Source organism: Osmerus eperlanus, chromosome 17 (assembly GCF_963692335.1).
Source record: "Osmerus eperlanus chromosome 17, fOsmEpe2.1, whole genome shotgun sequence".
Taxonomy (NCBI): Eukaryota; Metazoa; Chordata; class Actinopteri; order Osmeriformes; family Osmeridae; genus Osmerus; species Osmerus eperlanus.
Window position 1 is genome coordinate 2098548 of NC_085034.1, and position 22561 is coordinate 2121108.

At 46.3% G+C, this 22561-nt stretch overlaps 1 protein-coding gene across 1 annotated transcript; it reads right to left on the bottom strand.

The window, feature by feature from the left end:
* Window positions 1–114: 114 nt before the first annotated feature.
* Window positions 115–22166, bottom strand: ube2h (ubiquitin-conjugating enzyme E2H (UBC8 homolog, yeast)). Its single transcript, XM_062482609.1, has 7 exons — window positions 21895–22166; window positions 7165–7241; window positions 5651–5725; window positions 5521–5560; window positions 4736–4788; window positions 3287–3415; window positions 115–2984 (listed from the first exon to the last, which is right to left on the bottom strand). Exons 1-7 carry the CDS (start codon window positions 21945–21947, stop codon window positions 2860–2862), a joined length of 552 nt encoding a protein of 183 aa, XP_062338593.1. The 5' UTR covers window positions 21948–22166; the 3' UTR covers window positions 115–2859.
* Between the last annotated feature and the right edge of the window lie 395 nt (window positions 22167–22561).

Below are 22561 nucleotides of genomic sequence, written 5' to 3' on the forward strand. Positions count from 1 at the left end.
TGGTAGCCTGTGGTCTTATGAAGAAGGGAAAGACAGCGTAAGGAAATGAAGCGGGAGAAATGTTCTTCGCACACTTTATCCAAAAATAATTTATAATCAAAGTTGCAACGGAAGCACACTCATTCATCGGTTTATTGGACATTTTGAGGGGATTCAAAGTCTTTCTTTTTTTTTGTCCTCGACTGGAGAGTAAAAAACAAACAGGAAACACAAAAGCTGTAAATATTCCTCTCGTAGTTGAGTTAGTCTGGGGGGGGGGGAGAGGGGTAGGAAAAATAAACTGAATAACAGTTGACCAAAATGTTCACTATAGAAACTGGCAAAAGCCAAGTGTTTTGTTGATGTGTCGCCCATTTCGTGGGTTAAGGAAGAGGAGACAAGAGGAACACAAGAGCACTCTTTCTTTTTAAAGAAGATAAAAATGTCACAATTGCTCCCCTTTTCTTGTTTTACATGGCTGTGTCATAACAAATGTGCTTTTTCGATCACATTTCTACACTTGTGTCCGGTGTTCCTGCATAAATGAAAAGTAAAAACAAAGACAAAATTCAAACCGGAATACCTTAAACCAGAAATTAAGTAAAATTCAATTCAATTCAAATGCGTTTCAGCGTGGCAGTTTCACAAAAAACAAACAAAAAGCAACTGTTTGTTTAACAGTGGTGCTCGATAATGATTGGGATTAAAATCAAAACGAACACAAAAACCACAAAAAAAAAACACAAATATTTCTAATAGAGAAAAGATCCAGCAGCTCAAGAGACAGTTGAGCCGAACAACACAGCCCAGGACTGCATATTCTTGTGACATCATTACGTTTTGCAGACCCCTCGCTGTCTGCGAGGAGGAGAGACCCAAACCCATAAGAGGGAGATACTGGGGGGGGGGGGAGAAACATCTAACAGACTTAGATTAGTTTGTTCTGGATTATTCTTTATCAGAGTACCTCTGCACCTCACCAGGGTGACAGGGTAGTCTGACTTTAGCCTGCCACAGAATACATGAGTCACTGGTCTTTGTCTTAAATCACTCCCACGTCGATCTGTACAACAGTAAGTTTGCCAGTAAGGGTACAAGCAGGCAGACACATCTCACACAAACCACAGAATGGTACACTTAGCTCCAAAATTAAATAAACTTATTGTTTTACTTATCAGACAATTACCTCAAACAAGCTAGCTCTATATGTGATATACCCATATATGTTCTTCAAGTTGAAGTCACCACCCAGCAAACTAACTATCCCTACATCAAGTCAAACACTTATCATAGTTTAGCACAAGCAATAGGCAAAGTTGGTAAGTTCAACAATGAAAAGAAAACCTGCAGAATCCTCCCCACCCTCCCTAACAACGACCAAGTGAAAAGTAAGTGAAGTGAAGTCCATCCTTCACCAGGCCAGAACTGGCATAGCTTAAGCTCTCAAGTGCTACAGACACACAAGCTCCTTAATCAGTTCCACAAGCTCCAGAAAATCCAACAGAACTTGACATCTAAATCATGCCACGACACTGAATACGTCGCTCGGCAAAACGAAATCAACAGAGTCTAGTGGAATCCATGAGGAGGTCAGAGAGAGAGGTTGGGCAGTAATAAAAAAAAAAAAAAAAAAGAAAAAAAAAAAGGAACACTGTGCTTTTTACATTTTATTTATACCTCCATGGCTTTTACATTTTTAAATGAAGAGGGGCTTTGTGATTCCGTCTGTTCTCCTCTGGGTATAGCTGTATTCTGAAGCTCAGGTTAAAAATAGTCTGCCAGGAATCCACTGACGTTGACTGAAGGTATGGTTGCCCAGGTACTATGCTAACACCTGTGGGGACTGAATAGACACACTCCCTGTCCTCTTCTAGGCTTCTAGGTAGTTGAACTGCCAAACTTGTTAGGACAGTCTAGGGCAGAGAGGTTGTGTGTTATGAAACACTTCAACACTTCCGTAACACTTTTACAACGCTTGGCTCATAAGGCTCTATGAGGAGGTGAATACTGTACGAGGTGCTGTACAGACGCTCAACAGAAAGAGCTTCCAGCCACCCTGTCCACAGGAACTCAGAATGACCATAATGAGCTAACTAAAACACACAGGTGACAGATGATCGATTTCCTCAAAGCGACGTTTTGGACTTTAAAAAAACAAAACAAAACTTGACAGGTCGGCTCAACAGCCAATCACGTGGTGTATCTCACAAAGCGCAAGACAGGTAACAAGGCGTCCGTTTGCAAAAAATAAGTCGTATCCAATAAATGAGACAATTCCAGCTAAAAGCTGTTCCCCCCCTCCCCCCCATGAGTATGATTAAAGGAAGGAAAACCTGCACGATAACCGCCTTAAAAACAACGACCTTCCAGATCCTCCTCTTCTGCCCTTCAGCAGGCTCCGCCCCCTTCCCAGAAAGGTCTTCGTTCTGTCCGGTCAATTCAGCGGAGGTGTTTGAGGTCAGAGGTCAGGAGCAGAGAGGGGGGGGGGGGGGGGGGGGGGGCGGGGGGCATGTTGCTAATCTTAGCTACTGGTGGAATGTGAGGGGATGGCTACTATACCAACCACACACACCTTTGAAAGAGGAGTGGGGAGGGGGGGCAACGTGACGGGGACTCCAGGAGGATTACACACCTGTCGTGAGCCCGGTGTTTGGGATTGCGGTTGTGGGGGGCAGGGTGGTGGATTGCCATATACACCAAGGCTAGATATCCATAAAAATCCTTGTTTAGTAGTAGTAATAATAATAATAATAATAATAATAATGATTAAAAAAAATGAAGTTGTTTAAATATGAATATTATAGTCTGCTTCTCATGGTTAGGAAATCATATAGTCTCTTGTGGATTTAAAGGGGGGTGGGTGGGAGGTGGCTCGTATCACTACAACTCCATATCCTGGGCTTCGTCCTCTGAGAAATCCGACATGGAGCTTTCCGACGAGGAGTCGCCCGCTCCCTCCTCCTGCTCCTTCAGAGCCTCCTCTGTTGCATATTTTTGGATGTACTCTGGAGGGGGTGGGGGGTAGGGGGGGGGGGGGGGGCAGACAGAACCACAGCATTGGCTTTGAGAGAGCTCAGGGAGCAGAGATTATACTTCTGAAGAACGCACGCGCACGCACACACACACACACGCACACGCACAGAAGGAGGACTATAGCCTTCAGCAGTGATATGCATTACAGGTGATCAAAGAGCAGAAACCAACATGTTCTCAAAGCAGATGTAGTGAGAGAGAGAGAGAGAGAGAGAGACGAGAGAGAGTGACAGAGAGAGAGACAGACAGAGAAAGGAGAGAGACAGACGGGTACCTTTGATTTTCTGTTTGTACTCCTCTGGCCTGTGGAGGTACATGGCAGCTGCGTCTCCGTTCAGCGGGTCGATGGGGTTGGGGTACGCCAACAGCTGGGGCAGGAACGACTCAAAGATATTGGTGAGATCTAAAAGAGAGAGGGGGAGGTAGAGAGAGGGGGAGAGAGAGGGGGAGAAAGTGAGAAGAATATAAGTTACATTTTAAATGACCAAACCAGAAATAGCCAACAGAGTCTTACTTTTCTATGTACATGAACACAACTATCTGAAAATTGTATTTTCGTTAAAGTACACTGCGACATGCAGATCGACTATTTCAGCCTAATCTTCTCCCCTGGGTGTCAAAAGGTTGACCCTGCCTTATGGTCCCAGCTGACGGCTGCAGCGCAGTACCGTTTCCCTCTACCAGGTGTCACTGTTGAGTCCATTCAAATACGATTCAAAAATATTTGACTGGATCGGCTTACATTCAAATAAGGTTCTGCAATAACAATAATCGAATCAACACGATTTGTTTTCAAATTAAGAACTGAGATGAAGATAATGGATTATTGATTAAGTTGTTTCCAACAATCCATCGCCGAAACATTTCCTTTCAAACCCTAATTTTACTCTCTACTGCAAGTAGAGTGCACCGCAAGAGCCTCTTCTGATAGCCTGCCTGAAACTGAAGAGGGTGTGCTTATGAAACATCTGTTAGGACCATAGTCACTTACAGCAGCACACCGCAACCCTGACCTCTCAGAGCTGTAGAAAGCCAGGGAGAAGAAAACGACAACTCAGAAAGTGAGACAGGAGGAGTGAGGAGCAGAGAGAGAGACATCAATGATGACTGGACACAGAGAGAGAGAGAGAGAGAGAGAGAGAGAGACATCAATGATGACTGGACACAGAGAGAAAGAGACAGCGATGATGACTGGACAGAGAGAAAGAGACAGAGAGAGAGAGACAGCGATGGTGACTGGACACAGAAAGAGACAGAGAGAGAGAGACAGCGATGATGACTGGACAGAGAGAAAGAGACAGAGAGAGAGAGACAGCGATGGTGACTGGACACAGAGAGAAAGAGACAGCGATGGTGACTGGACAGAGAGAAAGAGACAGAGAGAGAGAGACAGCGATGGTGACTGGACACAGAGAGAAAGAGACAGCGATGGTGACTGGACACAGAGAGAAAGAGACAGAGAGAGAGAGACAGCGATGGTGACTGGACACAGAGAGAAGAAGTGAAGAGTAAGTAAGTCATCCAGGTGTCTGAGACTGGCCCAGACCTCCCCCATCTCCCCTGACTCCTAGTTAATCATCCCTGCATCTGGGAGGCCAGCTCTGTGCCTCCCCTGACCTCCCTGGCTCAGGGTATTACCTAGTTAGTGTTCGGTTCACCCACACTAAGAGGATTAAGGGGCGACATGGCCGCCACCAGTCCTACGCGGGTCCCTCCCACTCACCGTACAGAGCCGTCCAAGTCTGGTTGATGACGTCTAAACACACCGTTCCTGACCTGGAGAGGGGGGGGGGGGGTGTGGGGGGGGGGAGAGCAAGAGGTTAAAAGAGAGAGAGGGGTGAGGGAGAAGGTACAGTTAATCGCTGGTCACCTAAGGCCTTCATAACCATACTGAGGAGCGCTCAGGACCACAGAGATGCTGGAGGAGATCTTTCGTAAGTCCCTGGGTGTGCCAGCCATCGCTCCCACTACAGCCATCGCTCCCACTACAGCCATCGCTCCCACTACAGCCGAGAGCAGCCGTGCGCAGGCAGATGAGAGATTACGTCGATCACATTCCTGCTCTGCACTTTCAAATCCCATAATGCCTCTCACTTTTTAATCTCTGGGAAATAAACAAAAACATCTATTTGCAGACTTTGGGGAGGAAACTGTTACTTATTTTCCCTCTGCGGTGGAATAGGACAGGGCAAAGAGACCTTTGCACGCAACAGATTTGGTGTACAGTAGTCCTCCCAGTGTTGGTGGATTGGGTTGGAGGAGATTAGAGGCAGATTTTTCCAGACTTGATGAGCTAACATTACGGTGATACAGATCAGATTAACCCTCATTCCTTCACAGTGACAGCTGTGCTAAAAGACATCAGCTCCATTTCCCTGCAGCATATTTTAAACGCTCCCTTCTCAACAGGCGACATACAGTACTGAACAACGTCACACACGCCAGCGAATCAGAACGCACAGACCAAACACGTCCGTTTAACAGCAACTGGGGCGTTTGTCAACTTACGCTTCGTCGATGTTGGGATGAAAAATCTTATTCATGAATCCTGCAAGAAGAGGTTAGAACAAGAGGTCAAACTGTGATCAACGTTCTCTGAGCTGACAGTCAACCTTCAACCCTGGGCCCCGCTGACTACCTATAGATGGTGATTTGAAGGGGTATTTGTCTGGTAGGTCGACTCGCACCTTCCACACCCCCCCTTCGTATGGTGCTGTATGAGAGAAGGAGGGATGGGGAGAGAGGGGGATAGAAAGAGAGATATGATCAGAAAAAAAGAGTAGTGGAGGATTACAGCAACTTCCTACATTCACTCAAACAGACTTCAGACTGTAGTGGTTGTGAAAGACTTTTTCACAACGTCCGAAAACCTCTTATCTGTAGGAGCAGCAACAGGGAGGATAGATGACGGGAGAGAAGGAGAGAGGGAGGGAGGACAGATGACGGGAGAGAAGGAGAGAGGGAGGGAGGACAGATGACGGGAGAGAAGGAGAGAGGGAGGGAGGACAGATGACGGGAGAGAAGGAGAGAGGGAGAGAGGACAGATGACGGGAGAGAAGGAGAGGAGCTCAGATTAATTAGATTTTGATTTGATGAGGTCAGATGTTGAACTTCTTGACTGTTTGAACCTCTTCATCACAGAATCAACCTGTGTGTGTGTGTGTGTGTGTGTGCAGGCCGGCCATGAACTCCCAGAATAGCTGAGCGTAACTAGAGCCTCATGTGCCGAACTGGAACGGAACAGTGTGTGTGTGCGCGCACGCACGCGCGCACGCACGCACGCCCACACACACACATCCCAGCTACGTGGTCCACTATTCTCTCTTCACAGCACCCTTGAACAGATTTACATTTAGTCATTTAGCAGATGCTCTTATCCAGCGCGACTTACAGTAAGTACAGGGATATTCCCCCTGAGGCAAGTAGGGTGAAGTGCCTTGCCCGAGGACACAATGTCATTTTGCACGGCCGGGAATTGAACTGGCAACCTTCAGATTACTAGCCCGACTCCCTCACCGCTCAGCCACCTGACTCCGAACAGACCACTGTTCTTTCTACCCCATCAACACACACATACACACACACACACACACACACTTCCTCTCTTTACTGCTGTGTAATTAGTGGAGCGTTTGGTGTGACAGAGGTTGTGAAAGGCGGGGTGAGACGTAGAGATATGTTTTGGTCCCTCTTCTCTCGTCTCTCGTCCAGCCTACTGCTCCATGACGTAGGTCAGCTCAGGCCTGGGACGCTGGCCAATCAGATCCTCTCACCTCAAACTCCTCGGAAAACGTAACTTTCCATTAAGGTAAATACATAACAACACGTAGAGCAGCAACGTTGTAGATTAGACAGACATGGCTTTGTCGTTAAACTTCATTAGGGTTTAGTGGAACACAAGTGAGAGTTGGTATGTGGGGAGGTTGTGCTTTCAAGGGCTGACTGGATGTTAACAGGGATTTTGTTTTGGTGACACAACCTTCAACTGCTCTTCCAACATCCACTCAGCCCTTACACCCCTCCCCCATACCTGGGCCTTTTTACACTTTGCAGTAACCTCCGAAAAACCGACATTAAACAGGCAAACGTCACTCGCTAAAGTTAGTAGTAGTATGAAGAAATGAAAAAATAGTACTAGGAACCACTACTTACTTCCTTGTGGTCCGAAAAACTTCACTACGAACTCATTCAGTCCACTGAGGATGGTGACTTCATGCTTGCTCTCAATCCTGTCCAGGGGGTTAAGGATGATGATCATAACAAAACACTTTTGAAGATGTGCGAGTCAGGACACGAGCATATTGTGTATATTGTAAGCTCTTAACCCTTGTGCTGCCTTCGGGTCACATGACCCAAAGGTTCATAACGAACCACCGCTGTGTTTACCCAATACAAAAACAAATAATTTTCTTTTAACCTTCACAATGTGGGGGGTCTGAGACAGCCCGACGGTTAAAAGAAAATGCTTCACTTTGTTTTTGTATGCGGTAAAGTTGTCGCAATACGACGGTGGGTAACAATGACTGATGGGTCAGAATGACCCGAAGATAACTTAACTGGCCTGTGTGGAAATGCTTAGCTTCCCCTTCACAAACAGGCGGGATAACTGGACATCCCCCTCAACGCACGTCCGTGAATGACAGCGCGACCCCCGATGTGTTAGCAGTACAAACCATCCCATAAATAATGGATATCTCATCTGATTCGCCCTTGTTTGGGCCACAGAGAACCCGCTTGACCTCTCTGACAGTAAAGCTGCTTGCTGATGTGTGAAAACTTCAGCCAACTGCCGCATCATCGCAAGTGTGGTCATGAGGGAGGGAAACAGACAAGGTCAGAGATAATGATGTTTCTTTTTCTCCCTTGCCTCCTATGTACATGTACAGTATGTCCATCTCTCTCTCACCCTGTGGGTAAGAACTGTGGTAGAAACTGTGTTTTTTTTTTTTTTTTTACAGTTAGGCCTGATGGAAATCAATTGTTGTTGAGGAAATATTCAGAGTTTCCACTGACCCATCAGAGTCGTGTCTGGAGGATCAATGTCAAAGCTATGATTCACGTTCTTTATTTCACACTCACGGCCAGACCCCCCCCCCCCCACACACACACTGCTACACAGACACAGACATGGCTGTATCAGTCATTATCCAGAGCTGGACAGCTGGACAGCTGGACCAGCTGGTCCAGCTGGTCCAGCTGGTCCAGCTGGTCCAGCTGGTCCAGCTGTTCCAGCTGTTCCTGAGTGCAGTGCTTCTCCCCCCCCCCCCCGAGTCCGTCTCCCTGAGAGACAGGGAGTGTGACCCATAGATATATATATAAACACTAGATGTCTTACGGCGGAGTCTAGAACGTCCGCACATGGCGGCCATCTTGCTACAGTCAACTCGCTCACCCATAACATTGTGTTGATGCTACATGTACTTTTTAAATGACCATAACTTGCTCAATTTTCAACCGATTTTGAAACGGGTTGGTTTGTTATCAACGTCAGAGATGTCGTTATGCCACTGCATACTTCTATTCTATTTTTTTTTAAATAACATAATTATTCATAAGTATGCAGTGGCATACCGACATCTCTGACGTTGATAACAAACCAAACCGTTTCAAAATCGGTTGGAAAATTGAGCAAGTTATGGTCATTTAAAAAGTACATGTAGATTCAACACAATGTTATGGGTGAGCGAGTTGACTGTAGCAAGATGGCCGCCATGTACGGACGTTCGACTCCGTTGTCCGGCAACGCGGACGAGACATCTAGCGTTTATATATATCTATGGTGTGACCCTCCTCTCCCCTCAGACAGCCATCAGCAGAGCAGTGGGCACGGAACACATGCCCTGAGCACTCAGTTTCCAAACCTCACATTTTACATCACACACTCCACGCATACACTATCCACAGGGCAGTTTCTCACACACACACACACACACACACACACACACACACATTTTCAAATATTCCCTAAGAGGAGCGAGCCCAGATATCTACTGAGTGGCACAAAAGATGATGGCTTCAGCTGATGAGAGCCTGATGTTCCCTCCATTACTGAGACACTCTCAAAGATCCGCTCTGAGCACCACACTTCACACTCAACCAGTCAAGACCCCAGAAGGAAAGAAACACAGTACACCTGCCCCCCCCACCCCACCCCCCACCCCCTTATTCCGAGAACATCTTTCAGAAATAATTATTTGATGGAAAGAGAATCTCTTTCCATCAAATAATTATTTCCTTCTGAGATGTTTTCAGGGGTTCACATGTCGCCTGCATAGGTTTTGCTGTCGTGTTTTGATGCCATGTTGCCGTCAACAGGATCTATAGTTGAGCGTTACGACTACAGTCTTCTGGGTGATGGGGGAGGGGCTTAAACAACAGGGTCAGAGGCTCCTCCCCCTCTGATGAGGTGAGTCATCCATCATCTGCAGAGTGTGACTAACGCGCCGCACATGAGTCAAACTGCACATGAACCATCCCAACACATTTCCCGGGGGTGCGAGATTCACGCACCTTGAATAACTTTTTAAAAGGACGACATGGAGGAAATCTAAAGGCTAATTACAGCGGTCTATAATACAAGTAAGATTTATAAAGCCGAAGCACTTTCCTATGAGGGAACTGTATGCTCCATGGATGCTATTTCATAAGTTATTATGAATGTATGTTTTGTCATATATGACATTTCGCGTGTGAGATCCTATTCCAACGAGAGGACAGGTATAACTGGCATGACTTGACATATTCTTTTGCTTCCATCCCTTTAACCCCAGACTCTCAAGTCAATTACGGTAACCATAGAGCCCCCACACACACAAATATGTAAAGTAAAGCCCATGTTATCCTATACCCCCCCCCCCCCCCCCCATACCCAATCCAGCATTACCCTATTTCCCTGCTCAGATTGACTACACTGCAGCACTCGCTCACATCCAGCAGGGTTGTGTGTTAGGTCTTACCCACTCGCCTACAGGAAAGTTGGACACATCACAGAGATTATGCTCTATCCTCTGGTGAATGTGATCAGAGGGAGTAGCTGTGGTGGTGTGTGTGTGTGTGTGTGTGTGTGTGGGGGGGGGGGATTATGAGAGACTGACAGAGAGAGAAAGAGAAATATAGATAGAAAGTAGAAAGATGGACAGAGCACAGGAGAGGGAGAACGACATAGAAAAACAACCAGACATGAAGAGAGAGAGAGAGCGAGCGCGAGCTTGAGAAACAGAGTGCAGGAAACCGAGGACGCGATATCAAAGGCAGTAGATGAGGAAGGGAGGCAGAAAGAGAGGAAGGGAGGAAGGTTATGAAAGTGTTCTCTGATCCACAACAACAACAGCAGCTGGCCGCCCTCACCCTCAACCGTCCTGACCGAGAGGATCCCATTAGCGGTGACAGTGACCCCCCCACCAAAGGGTTAAACCAAACGAGAGGTTATTTTAAGCTGTCAGAGAATCTGCAAGGCCAGACTGAGGCTCCTGCTTCACCCAGGAAGTGTGCCGTCAGTCTGTGAAGTTCTGCTGCTTTACAACACACAGCCAGGAAGCCATTTTGATCCTAAAATCTCCAAGATAGAGACTGACAAAAATAGAGTAATATTTAGTAATTAAGTAGATGTATAGTGGATTGCGTCCAGGGCATGCATGCAAACAAAATGTACAGAACTATAAGAACACACGTTCAAAAGAGGTAACATGCCACCATGCGTGTTCTCACGGGTGTTCTACCGATGGAAGCGTTTAGGGGGCAAATTGCGTGGCTCAGCGCGTGGCTGCCTTTATCGCTCGTGTGTGTGTGGGGGGGAACGCACCTCCACAGAAACCCATCACCCGTGGTTCTAGGGGCCAGGATGAGTCCTCGAGCAGGGGGGGATGGTGAATGTGAGTGCGTTGGGAGATTGCCAAGGAGGCTGAGTACATAGCGAAGTGCAGCATGAGAAAAGAGGGAGAGGAGGGATGGGGTTGGGGTTATTAATGGAGTTGATTCAGCAGCAGAGCCCAGCAGTGGCACGGCAGGCTAGCAGGGACCAGCCATGTTGAGTCAGGCAGCGGAGCGGGAGAGGCTCCCAGGCTCTCGGGCAGCAGAGCAGCCTGCCAACACCAGACCTGCACGCAGAGACGTGGGAGAGCCCTGCAGGGGAGAGCCTACTGCGCTATCACATAACACCTGCGAGAGCACACACACACACAACTACACACAAACCACACATAAACATGTACGCACACACACAATCCTAAAACAGGCACTTGGCCAGAGAGAAAACGAGGAGAACAGAACGTAAACACTCTCTGTTCCCCGTCCTGTCAGTCTGTAAAGCGTGAAGGGAGCCCACTGTTGATGGATTCATGTCCTCATGTTCAGCCCTCATCGTTCCTCACGGAGGCAGTTTTACTGTCCGACCCACTGGTTTATCTAGACGGCCCAGGAAGGTGTAGCCCTCCTCACCAGAAAATTCATTGGTGTCAGTGAATGTGTGCGTGGGTGTGTGTGTGTAAGAGGGACAGTCCTGTGTGTGTGTATGTGTATAACAAAAGGGACAGTACTGTGTGTGTGTGTGTGTGTGTGGGGGGGGGGGACGACAGGAAGCGTGAGCCAGTGGTCTCCTGTCACCAGATAAGGGGCTAAGAGGCTATAATCATAAACTAATGTTTTATTGACTGATGGTAATAAACGATGTGAGAAAGTGTATGAAATGCTCCCTGGCTGCCTGGCCTTAACAGCTGATTAAAACAGAGACATGTAGAGCAGATAAGAAGGCTGTCACTGGCAGTCACACAGCTTGGAACATTGTCCACTCGCACATATTCAGACCATCTTCGGGCCATCTGACTAGAAACTATCCAATCTGCTTCTAGAAGATCCTCCACTGAAAGATAGCCCATGTGTTGAACTACGTCCATGCCAGTTTAGCGGCAAGTGCACAAGTTCTCTCTTTGATAGCTGTGAAGCATTCACATTCTGGTTTGGCTTTAATACCGGCGGATAATAGTGCCACTCTATGGCTTTGCTGTGAGGAAACCCCCATGAGTTCTCCCCCCCCCCCCATCCCTTCACCTGGGATTATCATAATCTGCAGAGGACCATCAGGTCAATATTCCTCTACGCACGCATAAATAATCTGAGGCCCAGGAGCCCAATCAATGCCTTTGCTACGAGACAAAACCTAGTCACCGCTCATCTTGGGCGGAAGCTGATGGCTCTGGTAAACTGTTGACTCTGGTGTGGTGTTCTATCCACGAGAGTTCTATCCCCGAGTGTTCTATCCCCGAGTGTTCTATCCAGGGCTCGCAACTAACTTTTTTCCCTCACTGTCCAAGTACCCTCCTGAAGTGCAAAATTAACCATCCCAAACTGAACGTGACCTGTCCCAAAATGTAAATTATTGTGTTTTTGCATTTTGACATGCTGACATGGGTCTAGGTTATTTGCAACACTATTTAAGAAATTCATAGTCATGGGGCTCAAATCAATGTCTGAAAAAATATTTTTGAAAAGGTTGAAAAAAGGTTTTTGAAGAAAAGGTTTCTAAAAGGTTAACATTTATTTTGTATTTTTTAAGTTTTGAAAAGTTGAAAAAAAAGGTGTGCATCTTCATATTAAAGTACAATGTTGCGACACATTTATTTGTATTATTTTTTATTTGTATTAGCTCTACATCCCAAAAATGTATCCCCGCGCGTTCTATCCCCGCACGTTCTATCCCCGAATGTTCTATCCCCGAATGTTCTATCCCCGAATGTTCTATCCCCATGTGCCTGTTACTCAGTCTGTCTACCCTCTGGCCAGTTCAACTGCCCCTGTCTGACCCAGCACCAAATTATAACTCAGCAACAACAATACAAAAACAAACATGGTGGTTGTCATGATTCGATGGGCTGCACAGGGCCGAGTGCTCAACTTGAGTATCTCTCCTCATGGACAGAAAGTCTTGATATGACTGTGGCTGGTATGGTCAAGCAACACACACTTAATTGGACTATAGAAACAAAAAAACATTCAAAAAAAGCTCCATCTCCCAGACACAGGAGGGTCAGACTAAAGGAACAAGCTATGCAACACAACATCTCATTTTCTTTTCATGGTGTACACTGACTTCTAAATCCTTGACCTTAAAGTCAAACCTCTTTAGGTACAACACTAGTCTAAATCATGAACACAAGCTTTGCTCTCAGGGACAAAGAAAGAGGAGACAGGAAAAGAGAGACTGGAGAAAAAACATACAAGCAGCAGTGAAAGAGAGGCAGAGATATCAGTGAGGCAGCGTGAAAGAGAGGCAGAGGGGTAAAGCAGTAATGAGAAAGAGAGGCAGACACACAGGAAAGAGAGTCAGACACACAGGAAAGAGAGTCAGACACACAGGAAAGAGTCAGACACACAGGAAAGAGAGTCAGACACACAGGAAAGAGAGTCAGACACACAGGAAAGAGAGTCAGACACACAGGAAAGAGAGTCAGACACACAGGAAAGAGAGTCAGACACAGGAAAGAGTCAGACACACAGGAAAGAGAGTCACACACACAGGAAAGAGAGTCACACACACAGGAAAGAGAGTCAGACACAGGAAAGAGAGTCAGACACACAGGAAAGAGAGTCAGACACACAGGAAAGAGAGTCAGACACACAGGAAAGAGAGTCAGACACACAGGAAAGAGAGTCAGACACAGGAAAGAGAGTCAGACACACAGGAAAGAGAGTCAGACACACAGGAAAGAGAGTCAGACACACAGGAAAGAGAGTCAGACACACAGGAAAGAGAGTCAGACACACAGGAAAGAGAGTCAGACACACAGGAAAGAGAGTCACACACACAGGAAAGAGAGTCACACACACAGGAAAGAGAGTCAGACACAGGAAAGAGAGTCAGACACACAGGAAAGAGAGTCAGACACACAGGAAAGAGAGTCAGACACACAGGAAAGAGAGTCAGACACACAGGAAAGAGAGTCAGACACACAGGAAAGAGAGTCAGACACACAGGAAAGAGAGTCAGACACAGGAAAGAGAGTCAGACACACAGGAAAGAGAGTCACACACACAGGAAAGAGAGTCAGACACAGGAAAGAGAGTCACACACACAGGAAAGAGAGTCACACACACAGGAAAGAGAGTCACACACACAGGAAAGAGAGTCAGACACAGGAAAGAGAGTCAGACACACAGGAAAGAGAGTCAGACACACAGGAAAGAGAGTCAGACACACAGGAAAGAGAGTCAGACACAGGAAAGAGAGTCAGACACACAGGAAAGAGAGTCAGACACACAGGAAAGAGAGTCAGACACACAGGAAAGAGAGTCAGACACACAGGAAAGAGAGTCAGACACACAGGAAAGAGAGTCAGACACAGGAAAGAGAGTCAGACACACAGGAAAGAGAGTCACACACACAGGAAAGAGAGTCAGACAAACAGTAAAGAGAGTCAGACACAGGAAAGAGTCAGACACAGGAAAGAGTCAGACACACAGGAAAGAGAGTCAGACACACAGGAAAGAGAGTCAGACACACAGAGGCAGAACGGGAGTTCAGCCGAGCGAATGCTGACTTAGCCGCACGGCAGATCTAGGGATCTAAATGACATCACCATAGCGGCCTGCGGGGCACATGGTGCGTTAACACATCCCGTGCGTGCGTTGACAGAATAGAGTATGTGATGTTAGCGATGATCGGACACAAAATACCCTGGTGGTTCTCTCTGGTGGTGGGGGTTATTGACATGCTTGGGGCGGCCATTGCCGTGCCTGGTCTCGTTAACCCTCCATTACCCACCTGAGGGTGACACAGCCAACAAACAGACTTCACTTATTGGTCCACTGTCCAAGACAGCACCTGGGAATTAATACACCTAGAATCCCTAACCATTCTCAGTAGGAATGTTTCACTTGTGTGGGATACCTGCTATGACCTTACACTGCCCTGAATCCTTTACCAACTCGAGTTTAGATTAGGAGTAAGGATCGATTTATATAATATGTGACAACCCACACCAACGTGCGCACACGCACAGGAAAACACGCGCACGCATACACACACATCGTTTATCACACTCAGGGTCCCATGAGCAATCGAAAGCCCTAAAGATTAAAGGCAGGAAACAAAGCAACAGTTCTCAGGGTGAGAACAAGTATGTTTCCTCTACAACAGAGAGAACAAAAGAGAGAGAGCGAGAGTGAGAGAGAGAAACAGGGAGAGAAAGGGATGTTCAAAGCTGCTGCAATAAAGAAATGAAAACAAGAGCAACGTTCTCTCTCAGTCAGAGCTGAAAGCCCCCCCCCTTCACACGGAGCCTTACTGAGCGCGTGCGGGTGCGCCTGTTCCTGAGAGACAGAGACAAGCCGCTGTATGTCACGGTGTGCACGGGAAAACTAGCGTGCACCTCTGTTAGTGTGAATTTGTGACGCACGGCGCCCGGCAAGATTACCGTGACCTCCGGTAGAGTGACTGGTCCGGAACACAGGCTTCCAGAGTCCGAGGGCACGGGAAGCGAAGCAGGCGTTCTGGGGATGGGCGAGAGGGATTACATCTGTTGCCCCCTTCACAAACATGTACCCCCCCCAACCCTCCCACCCCCTCCCTCTCACTTTCGCTCTCACTTTCTCTCTCTCACTCCTACCTCTTTTCTACTGCTCTCCATGACCAGAGCTCCACCATGTTCACAGTGCCTTTGAGAAAGCTACAAGAAAACGTTGGAGGGAAAGAAAAACTAACTACTAGCCTTTGAGAATTCAGAGCAAGCTACTAGGCCTGTGGTTGTAGCCTATCCTAGAGCGTCTCTTTCATGGGATACACAGTCCCCTGATCTCACTATAGCGACAGATGCCTTCAGCCTATCTAAGGCTTTTCATAGCCACAGTAAAAAAAGCTGATGACAAACACGGTGAACGACATGAAATAAACCTGTCAGTTCTAATTCACTGGTCTCGTTCGGAGAAATAACCTTCAGGTGCTAAGATAGCCGCTTAGCTCTGCTCCTTGGGGTTACTGGGTAACAGGAGAGAGAGGGGAAAACAGGCCCATACCAGGCAGTACCTTACTTACAAAGCCTTAAGGCTTTTAGCCTCTGTAGATGCTGTTCTAGTAATCTGTAATGGCCTGTAGTGTTCTTCCCTACAGAACATTTAATAACCATACACACACAAACACACACAACAGTGCTTTAAGAGAGGACAAACTGGAAAGAAAAATAGGGATGTTTCCAAAAAAAAAAAAAAAAAAAGTGCAACCTAATTAGTCTAAGTTATTTATACATCCTGTCATCAGAGGGACTGAAGAGAGGGACTCGTAGAGGAGCCGGCCTACAGCCACCTTTCCTCTGTCGGGGCTGGTCCCTAAACATGGCACAGCTGCTGTACGTCTCCCTCTCCTCTCTGGTTCATGTCTCCAGGGCTGTGGGGCCCTGGCTGACCATGCCTGATAAGTGATTGCAGGTGGAGCAATAGGACGGAGTCTCCACCAGCTGTTCCCTCTTCCTCTTCCTGTCGCTCATAGGGGAGGGGGGGGGGGGTCAACCTAGGCTGCTTCACTATTCCACTGTCACAGCCCTGATCCAACACTGTGCCAAGCACACATGCTCTCACACACACACTCTCACAGGGCCCTGCCAAAATAACAAAAGGCTCCATTATATTGTATGTAGAACATCCTATTCCTTATCTAACAGGGAACAACAACAATGAGACAAGTAGGCTTTAGTGATCCTGGACACACACGTTCTCAATAACAACAAACACACTTAACTTAAAAAAAACAACTACTGGAAAACCACGAAGGGTGTCTAATCTGAAGGACAGGATATGACATCAGGTTGGCACTTGTCCACAACCCCGCTGGCTAGGCTATTTTCTGCAGTATGGGAGTTCACCAAGAGACTCCAAGGGCCAAACCAAATATCAGCGGGAGATGCAATACGGTCTCCGTCCTCATGCAAGCTTAAGCCCTCAATCCTCAACAACGCTAAAGCTAATTACATCAGATTTCAGGGGCCAACCCACTAGTCAGCTAGCATTAGCTTCCCAATTCCCAACTGTTATTGAACAACAGCAAGACTACAGTGGTCGTCTTGCTGTTGTGAGGGAGTCTGTTCTGAGAGGGGCTGGTGTTGGGGTGCTGGTGGAATACTGATGCGATGAGTGTGGAGTGACACATGAGCGAACTGAGAACCTCAACATGTTTTACACATCAATGGAAGTAAGACCCTCCAGGAAAACACACATCTCTGTTTATGAAAAATGAAAGGCGCAACAACAACAGAAAAAAAAGAAGGCTGTTCAAAGACCAGAATGCTTCTTTTTTTTTTCTCCCAGATTTCAATTCTGTGATCGTGTAATAGTTGGTCAAACGTAAGGTTGAGAGAGTGGGGACTGTGGAAATGTGCAGGGCAAAACAAACAGACTTAGCTGCTGGCACTAGGTGAACTGTTTTACTAGTATTGCTTGTTTGCCAGCCACAGAAAAGCATGGGGGCCTAGCTAGCAGTTTTTTCCGGCGTGCTCTTTCTCTACCTCCTTTAACCAGGTGTACCCAGCGACACACCAAGCCTAGGGGAACAGAAACCTCCCCAGCCACCTGCACCAAACACAGCTTCTGCACTCACCCCTGGGGGAACACTCACCCCTGGGGGAACACTCACCCCTGGGGGAACACTCCCCCCAAAACCTAAAACAGAAACACCCTAAAAACCTAAAACAGAAACACCCTAAAAACCTAAAACAGAAACACCCCAAAACCTAAAACAGAAACACCCCAAAACCTAAAACAGAAACAAATTACGACTACACCCCCCCCCCCCCTCATCACCAACACACCTTGAAGCCGAGCCTGTGGATACCTGTAGCTTTAACGGTGCAGTGTGGACAAGGTTCCCACAGCAGTTAACGAGCAGCAGGGCAGAGCAGAACAAACAAGCTCTCTCTTCTCCACAGAGGAGTCTCTCGAGTTCTTTGTGTCCTCTCCTGGGTGAAATCCCACCCTCCATGTTCATAATGACTCCCATGGTGACTCCTCCCCCTTCACAACATCAACAGTCTATTTACAGAACATTTCTGCATTGTGTGTATAATCCCAGATAAACCAGGCACTGCTGACCAGCCTGGCTGCTTGTTACAGGAACAATTAAGAATGGGAAAATTGCTTAATGAGGGCTGGTAAAATACATTAAAAATTAAAACTTTCCAATCAGGCAAGAATCCTTGTTTGTGGATTTTGTTTGGAAGGGAAATCAAGACTTTGAAATCGAAGTGCAAACATCACTGTAGCTAGGTCATAGTCTAGAGTAAAAAGTCAACAACATTCTCTCTCTAGCACACACACACACACACACACACCTAGGATCCAGAGTGCCACTGGGAACTGTATCACTAGATAGTCAATTATGAGTTGTGAATAGGACTGATTAACTGTACACCGTCACTCTCTGTGCAGTTGAATTCACCCCAAATCTAGGCTAAACAGCTAGACACATCCCCAGAGCCATGACAAGAGAATCATTCAAGATACTGTAAATTCCTGGCAATGGACAACACTGATTTAGCTAACGTATTTCCGCATGTACTAACACAACCCTATCTCCGGTAAGTGTATCTTCAATACCCTGCCAGCAATGTTGTTCTGGGCCGTTTGAGAGCACAGCTCCAGCCATGGGGGACATGTAGCAACAACAACACTGGCCTCCACATGGCGAGGGGGACGACACAAAGACAGGAACTTGGGGATCCATCTGTTATTCTGAGGGGGCTCAGCCATGCGTACAGGAAGCCTCCACGGTCTGAGCGGCAGGATTACAGACAGAACTGCTGCAGTCTTAGGTACAGAAACATGAAAATAATTTTTCATGTTAATTCCGCATTGATCTGACAGGAAACACAATCATCTGTAGAGACAAAGGGGCTGGAGGTTTGGGTCTTCCTCTCATTAGAAAAGCAACGCTAACGTCAGTTAGCTGGCCAATGCCAAGTCTGGGCGTCCGTAATTCCCCTCAGACTGTAGAGTGGTGTACACACGGGGGCCTATCGCGGCATTCTAGTGTCCAGCCGTCCAACAACCGGCAGTGGACCAGTATACCGCGAGACATGCTCCGACACGGCAGTGAGAAGGAGGGTCACAGCTCCTGTAAGCGGCGAGACAAAGAGCTCGCCGCTTGAATAGGGGACTGACGTTATCGAGAATAGCTGAGGAGACAACTAACCCTAACCCTTAGGTGAACAGTCGTCTTGAAAATTACTGAAATTAATACAATGTCAGTTTTGTTCAATTGCATAACAATGTGAGTCCAGTAAGAATTTTAACCTTGTTGACTTTGTCACAATTCTCTGTATTAACAGAATAGCAGGTTGCCTGGTACTAAGGTTCCCACTGACAAAGACTAAAGGAAGCCTATTTCCTTCAACTGCTGACATATCTGACATGTTGAACCAGGTTCAAGTTTATTTCCAAGCCTAGTTACCGTCTAGCTTGCCGGTTGAAGCCTCAGGAGGAGAATAAGATCACAGTACATGACGAGATTCTCCTGACAGTCACTGCATGAATTCCATGTTGAGTTTCTTTTTAAGTCTCTCTGGTGCCCCAGTTGAAAACTAATCTGGTGCATTCTCAGTATCCGCCCATAAGAAGTGCTCTCTTAAACTGGTATGAGTTTCAAGTCTTAGTTACATTTACATTTACATTTAGTCATTTAGCAGACGCTCTTATCCAGAGCGACTTACAGTAAGTACAGAGACATTCCCCCGAGGCAAGTAGGGTGAAGTGCCTTGCCCAAGGACACAACGTCAGTTGGCACGGCCGGGAATCGAACTGGCAACCTTCGGATTACTAGCCCGATTCCCTCACCGCTCAGCCACCTGACTCCCAGTTACATGGAGAAGTGGAGCTTGTGCACCACAGCGAGAGCTGCTCTGGACACACTAACAGAGAAACTGCCACTCATTAATGAATCCACGTTGCCTTTATCTCTACCTGTGTAGTCATGCATGGGTCCGTATGCGTTTCAAGCATTAGCCATGTGCATCTTAAAATCCTGAAACACTCAGACACAGGGACACACACAGGGACAAGCACGCACGCACACACACACACATACACACACACACACACGTCCTTGTATGCAAGTGAGCAGTTGTCATCTGGTAAACCTGTTCTCAACAGTCACAGGGAAAGCTTCAGAGGACAGTTGGGGCCTGCAGTTCAACACACTGCCTCCCTCACAGCCAAGGTTTTACATCTGAGCTCACCACAGTGACATGGCTGCCATTGACTGCAGGCAAAAGAGGAGAGAAACTTGCTCCAACAAGCACTGTGGCATCCTAACACCATTAACACAAACATACTTTACAAGAAACCAAAACGATGGAGACTCAGACAAGTTGGCTAGGATATTAGCATGTTCAACAATTCAAACTGAAATATGTTTATGTGAAAGATCCACTGTTTAAAAGCACACAAAGTAGTATGGTGGTTGAACAAACAGGATAAGTGGGTTAGATAACACCACTAGTGGGAATCTTAACTGTCTATTTTTCAAGTTAATAAAATAAGTCAAGAAACAAACTCTTAAAACAGATTTTCCCAAATAACACAGAGTAGTGGTGTTTCTCTAAATTTGTAAAAACGACTTCTCCAGAACACACTTGGCTTTTGTTTCGCTGGCTGGAGTCAAGGCTCCGTCTTGTTCTTGGTTTGTTTAGACCAGCCTACCCTCTAACCCATATTTGACTAAGAACTGCTGTCATTCCATCAGCTGTTCTAAGTCCCACCCTCATGAGGTTTCCGGGTAGTAACAGACGACCCAATCATTAAGCTAGTTTCCACTGCAAGAGGACGAAAAACAACATGTTCTCACTCTTGAACATAGCGGGGATTAGAAATGGGTCCTGCGGTTTAGCCAAAGTGCAGTTTTGTGTTCTGCATCGCTCTATTGTTAAACTTCTTCGTCTTAACGCCATCATGGAAACAAAAACGGCCTCTGTACTGGTTTAACAAGTACAAAGAATGTAACATCTGGAATTGAATAGAACAAAGGTAACTAGAAAAGGTTTGACAAAGGGGAACACACGAGGTATTGACCCTTTAAAACATTTAATAGAAGGCTAAATACAGACAATACCAGTTCCTGACACCTTTCTGGTGCATCATTAGAAACACAATACTCGAAAAATCTGTATACAATTCCAAACGCTGGCTAGTGGTTGATAAAGGGGGTCTATTTCGAAAAGGTGAACGTTGCATTATGCGGAAATGCCCATTTAACACAATCAGATAAGAACAGCATGATCACTGGTTACTTTAAGTTGCTCTAGTTACACCAGTGTGAAATACACGATTCTGCAGCTGTCTCGAAAACGCAAGAAACACAATGGCAGCGATTTCATTGAGTAGACGTTATGTAAACAAATGAAGTGTGTCAACATGTACCTAAGGGTCGATCTGAATCTCCCCACAACATGCAGGACAATATAACTTCGTTTTTTACTTTGGGCAGCATAATACTCAAATACAGTAAAATGCCTTGTCATAAATGCGCATGCAGATAAGACGAATAACAGTCGAGCAAAATATCAAAAACCTTCGGTAGTAGGCCATCAATTCCCCATTGTAGAATGATTTGCTATATAGCTAAACCCCCGTCATCACAAACTGGGGCTTTAGGATAGCTGAATCCATGAAGTCGTTATAGTAACAAACACAATTATGTTCGTCAAATAGCATGTTTGACTTCACACAATTATTGTCACTACCATAACACTATTGCACAAGCTAGCTAAGTTGGCTAGAAATACGCTAGTTAGCAAGCTAGCTACGGTTAGCTGTCAAGGATAGACGACTAACAACAGCCAAATAACGAGTTCAACTACAAATGCTTTGAACCTATTCATATTCAGCGTTGTTAACGTTATGAAAGGATACAGTTTCACCACATCGGTATCCATTCGCCTTTTACCCGGACTTGGAGACGACATTTTTGCTGTATTCCACCGTAGAATACCCAATGAAGTTTACGGATAGCACCTTAAACGCTAGATTTCTAGCTAGTTGACCTATCCGAAAGTTAACATCTGATTTCTCAAATGCTAACTATGAAATGTCTCCACGAAAACCTTTCTGTGACTGCCGCAATTCCTACTTCCACTGGTTGTTCACCAGTCCCAACCCTGTGCCTCTGTCTCGACTTTCTCTCTCACGTCTGTCTCTCTGTTCTGGTCTATCCCTCCGCGAATGTCGTCACATATGTGGGACAAAGACGTCAAAATCAATGGCCACTGTCTGTTTGTAGTCTTCATAGACTGACCATATGTTAAAAAATATTGTCTTTGTAATACCTGTGTGTATGTATGCTCAACAAACCTTCGGTGCTGCAAATTATTTACCACCAAGCTTAGATAGTAATGGCGTAGCCTCATTGTAATTCCGAGCCAATATAAATGTGTATGAAGACATTAATGAAACATTAGTTTTTGTTTAAGTCAATAGTTAAAAACGGAATGAAAATATTAAAGTATTGCCTGAAGTTATTCCCACGTGCAGCTTTAACAAGCAGGATCTCTCTTTGTCTGCCTCTCACACAACCTCATTA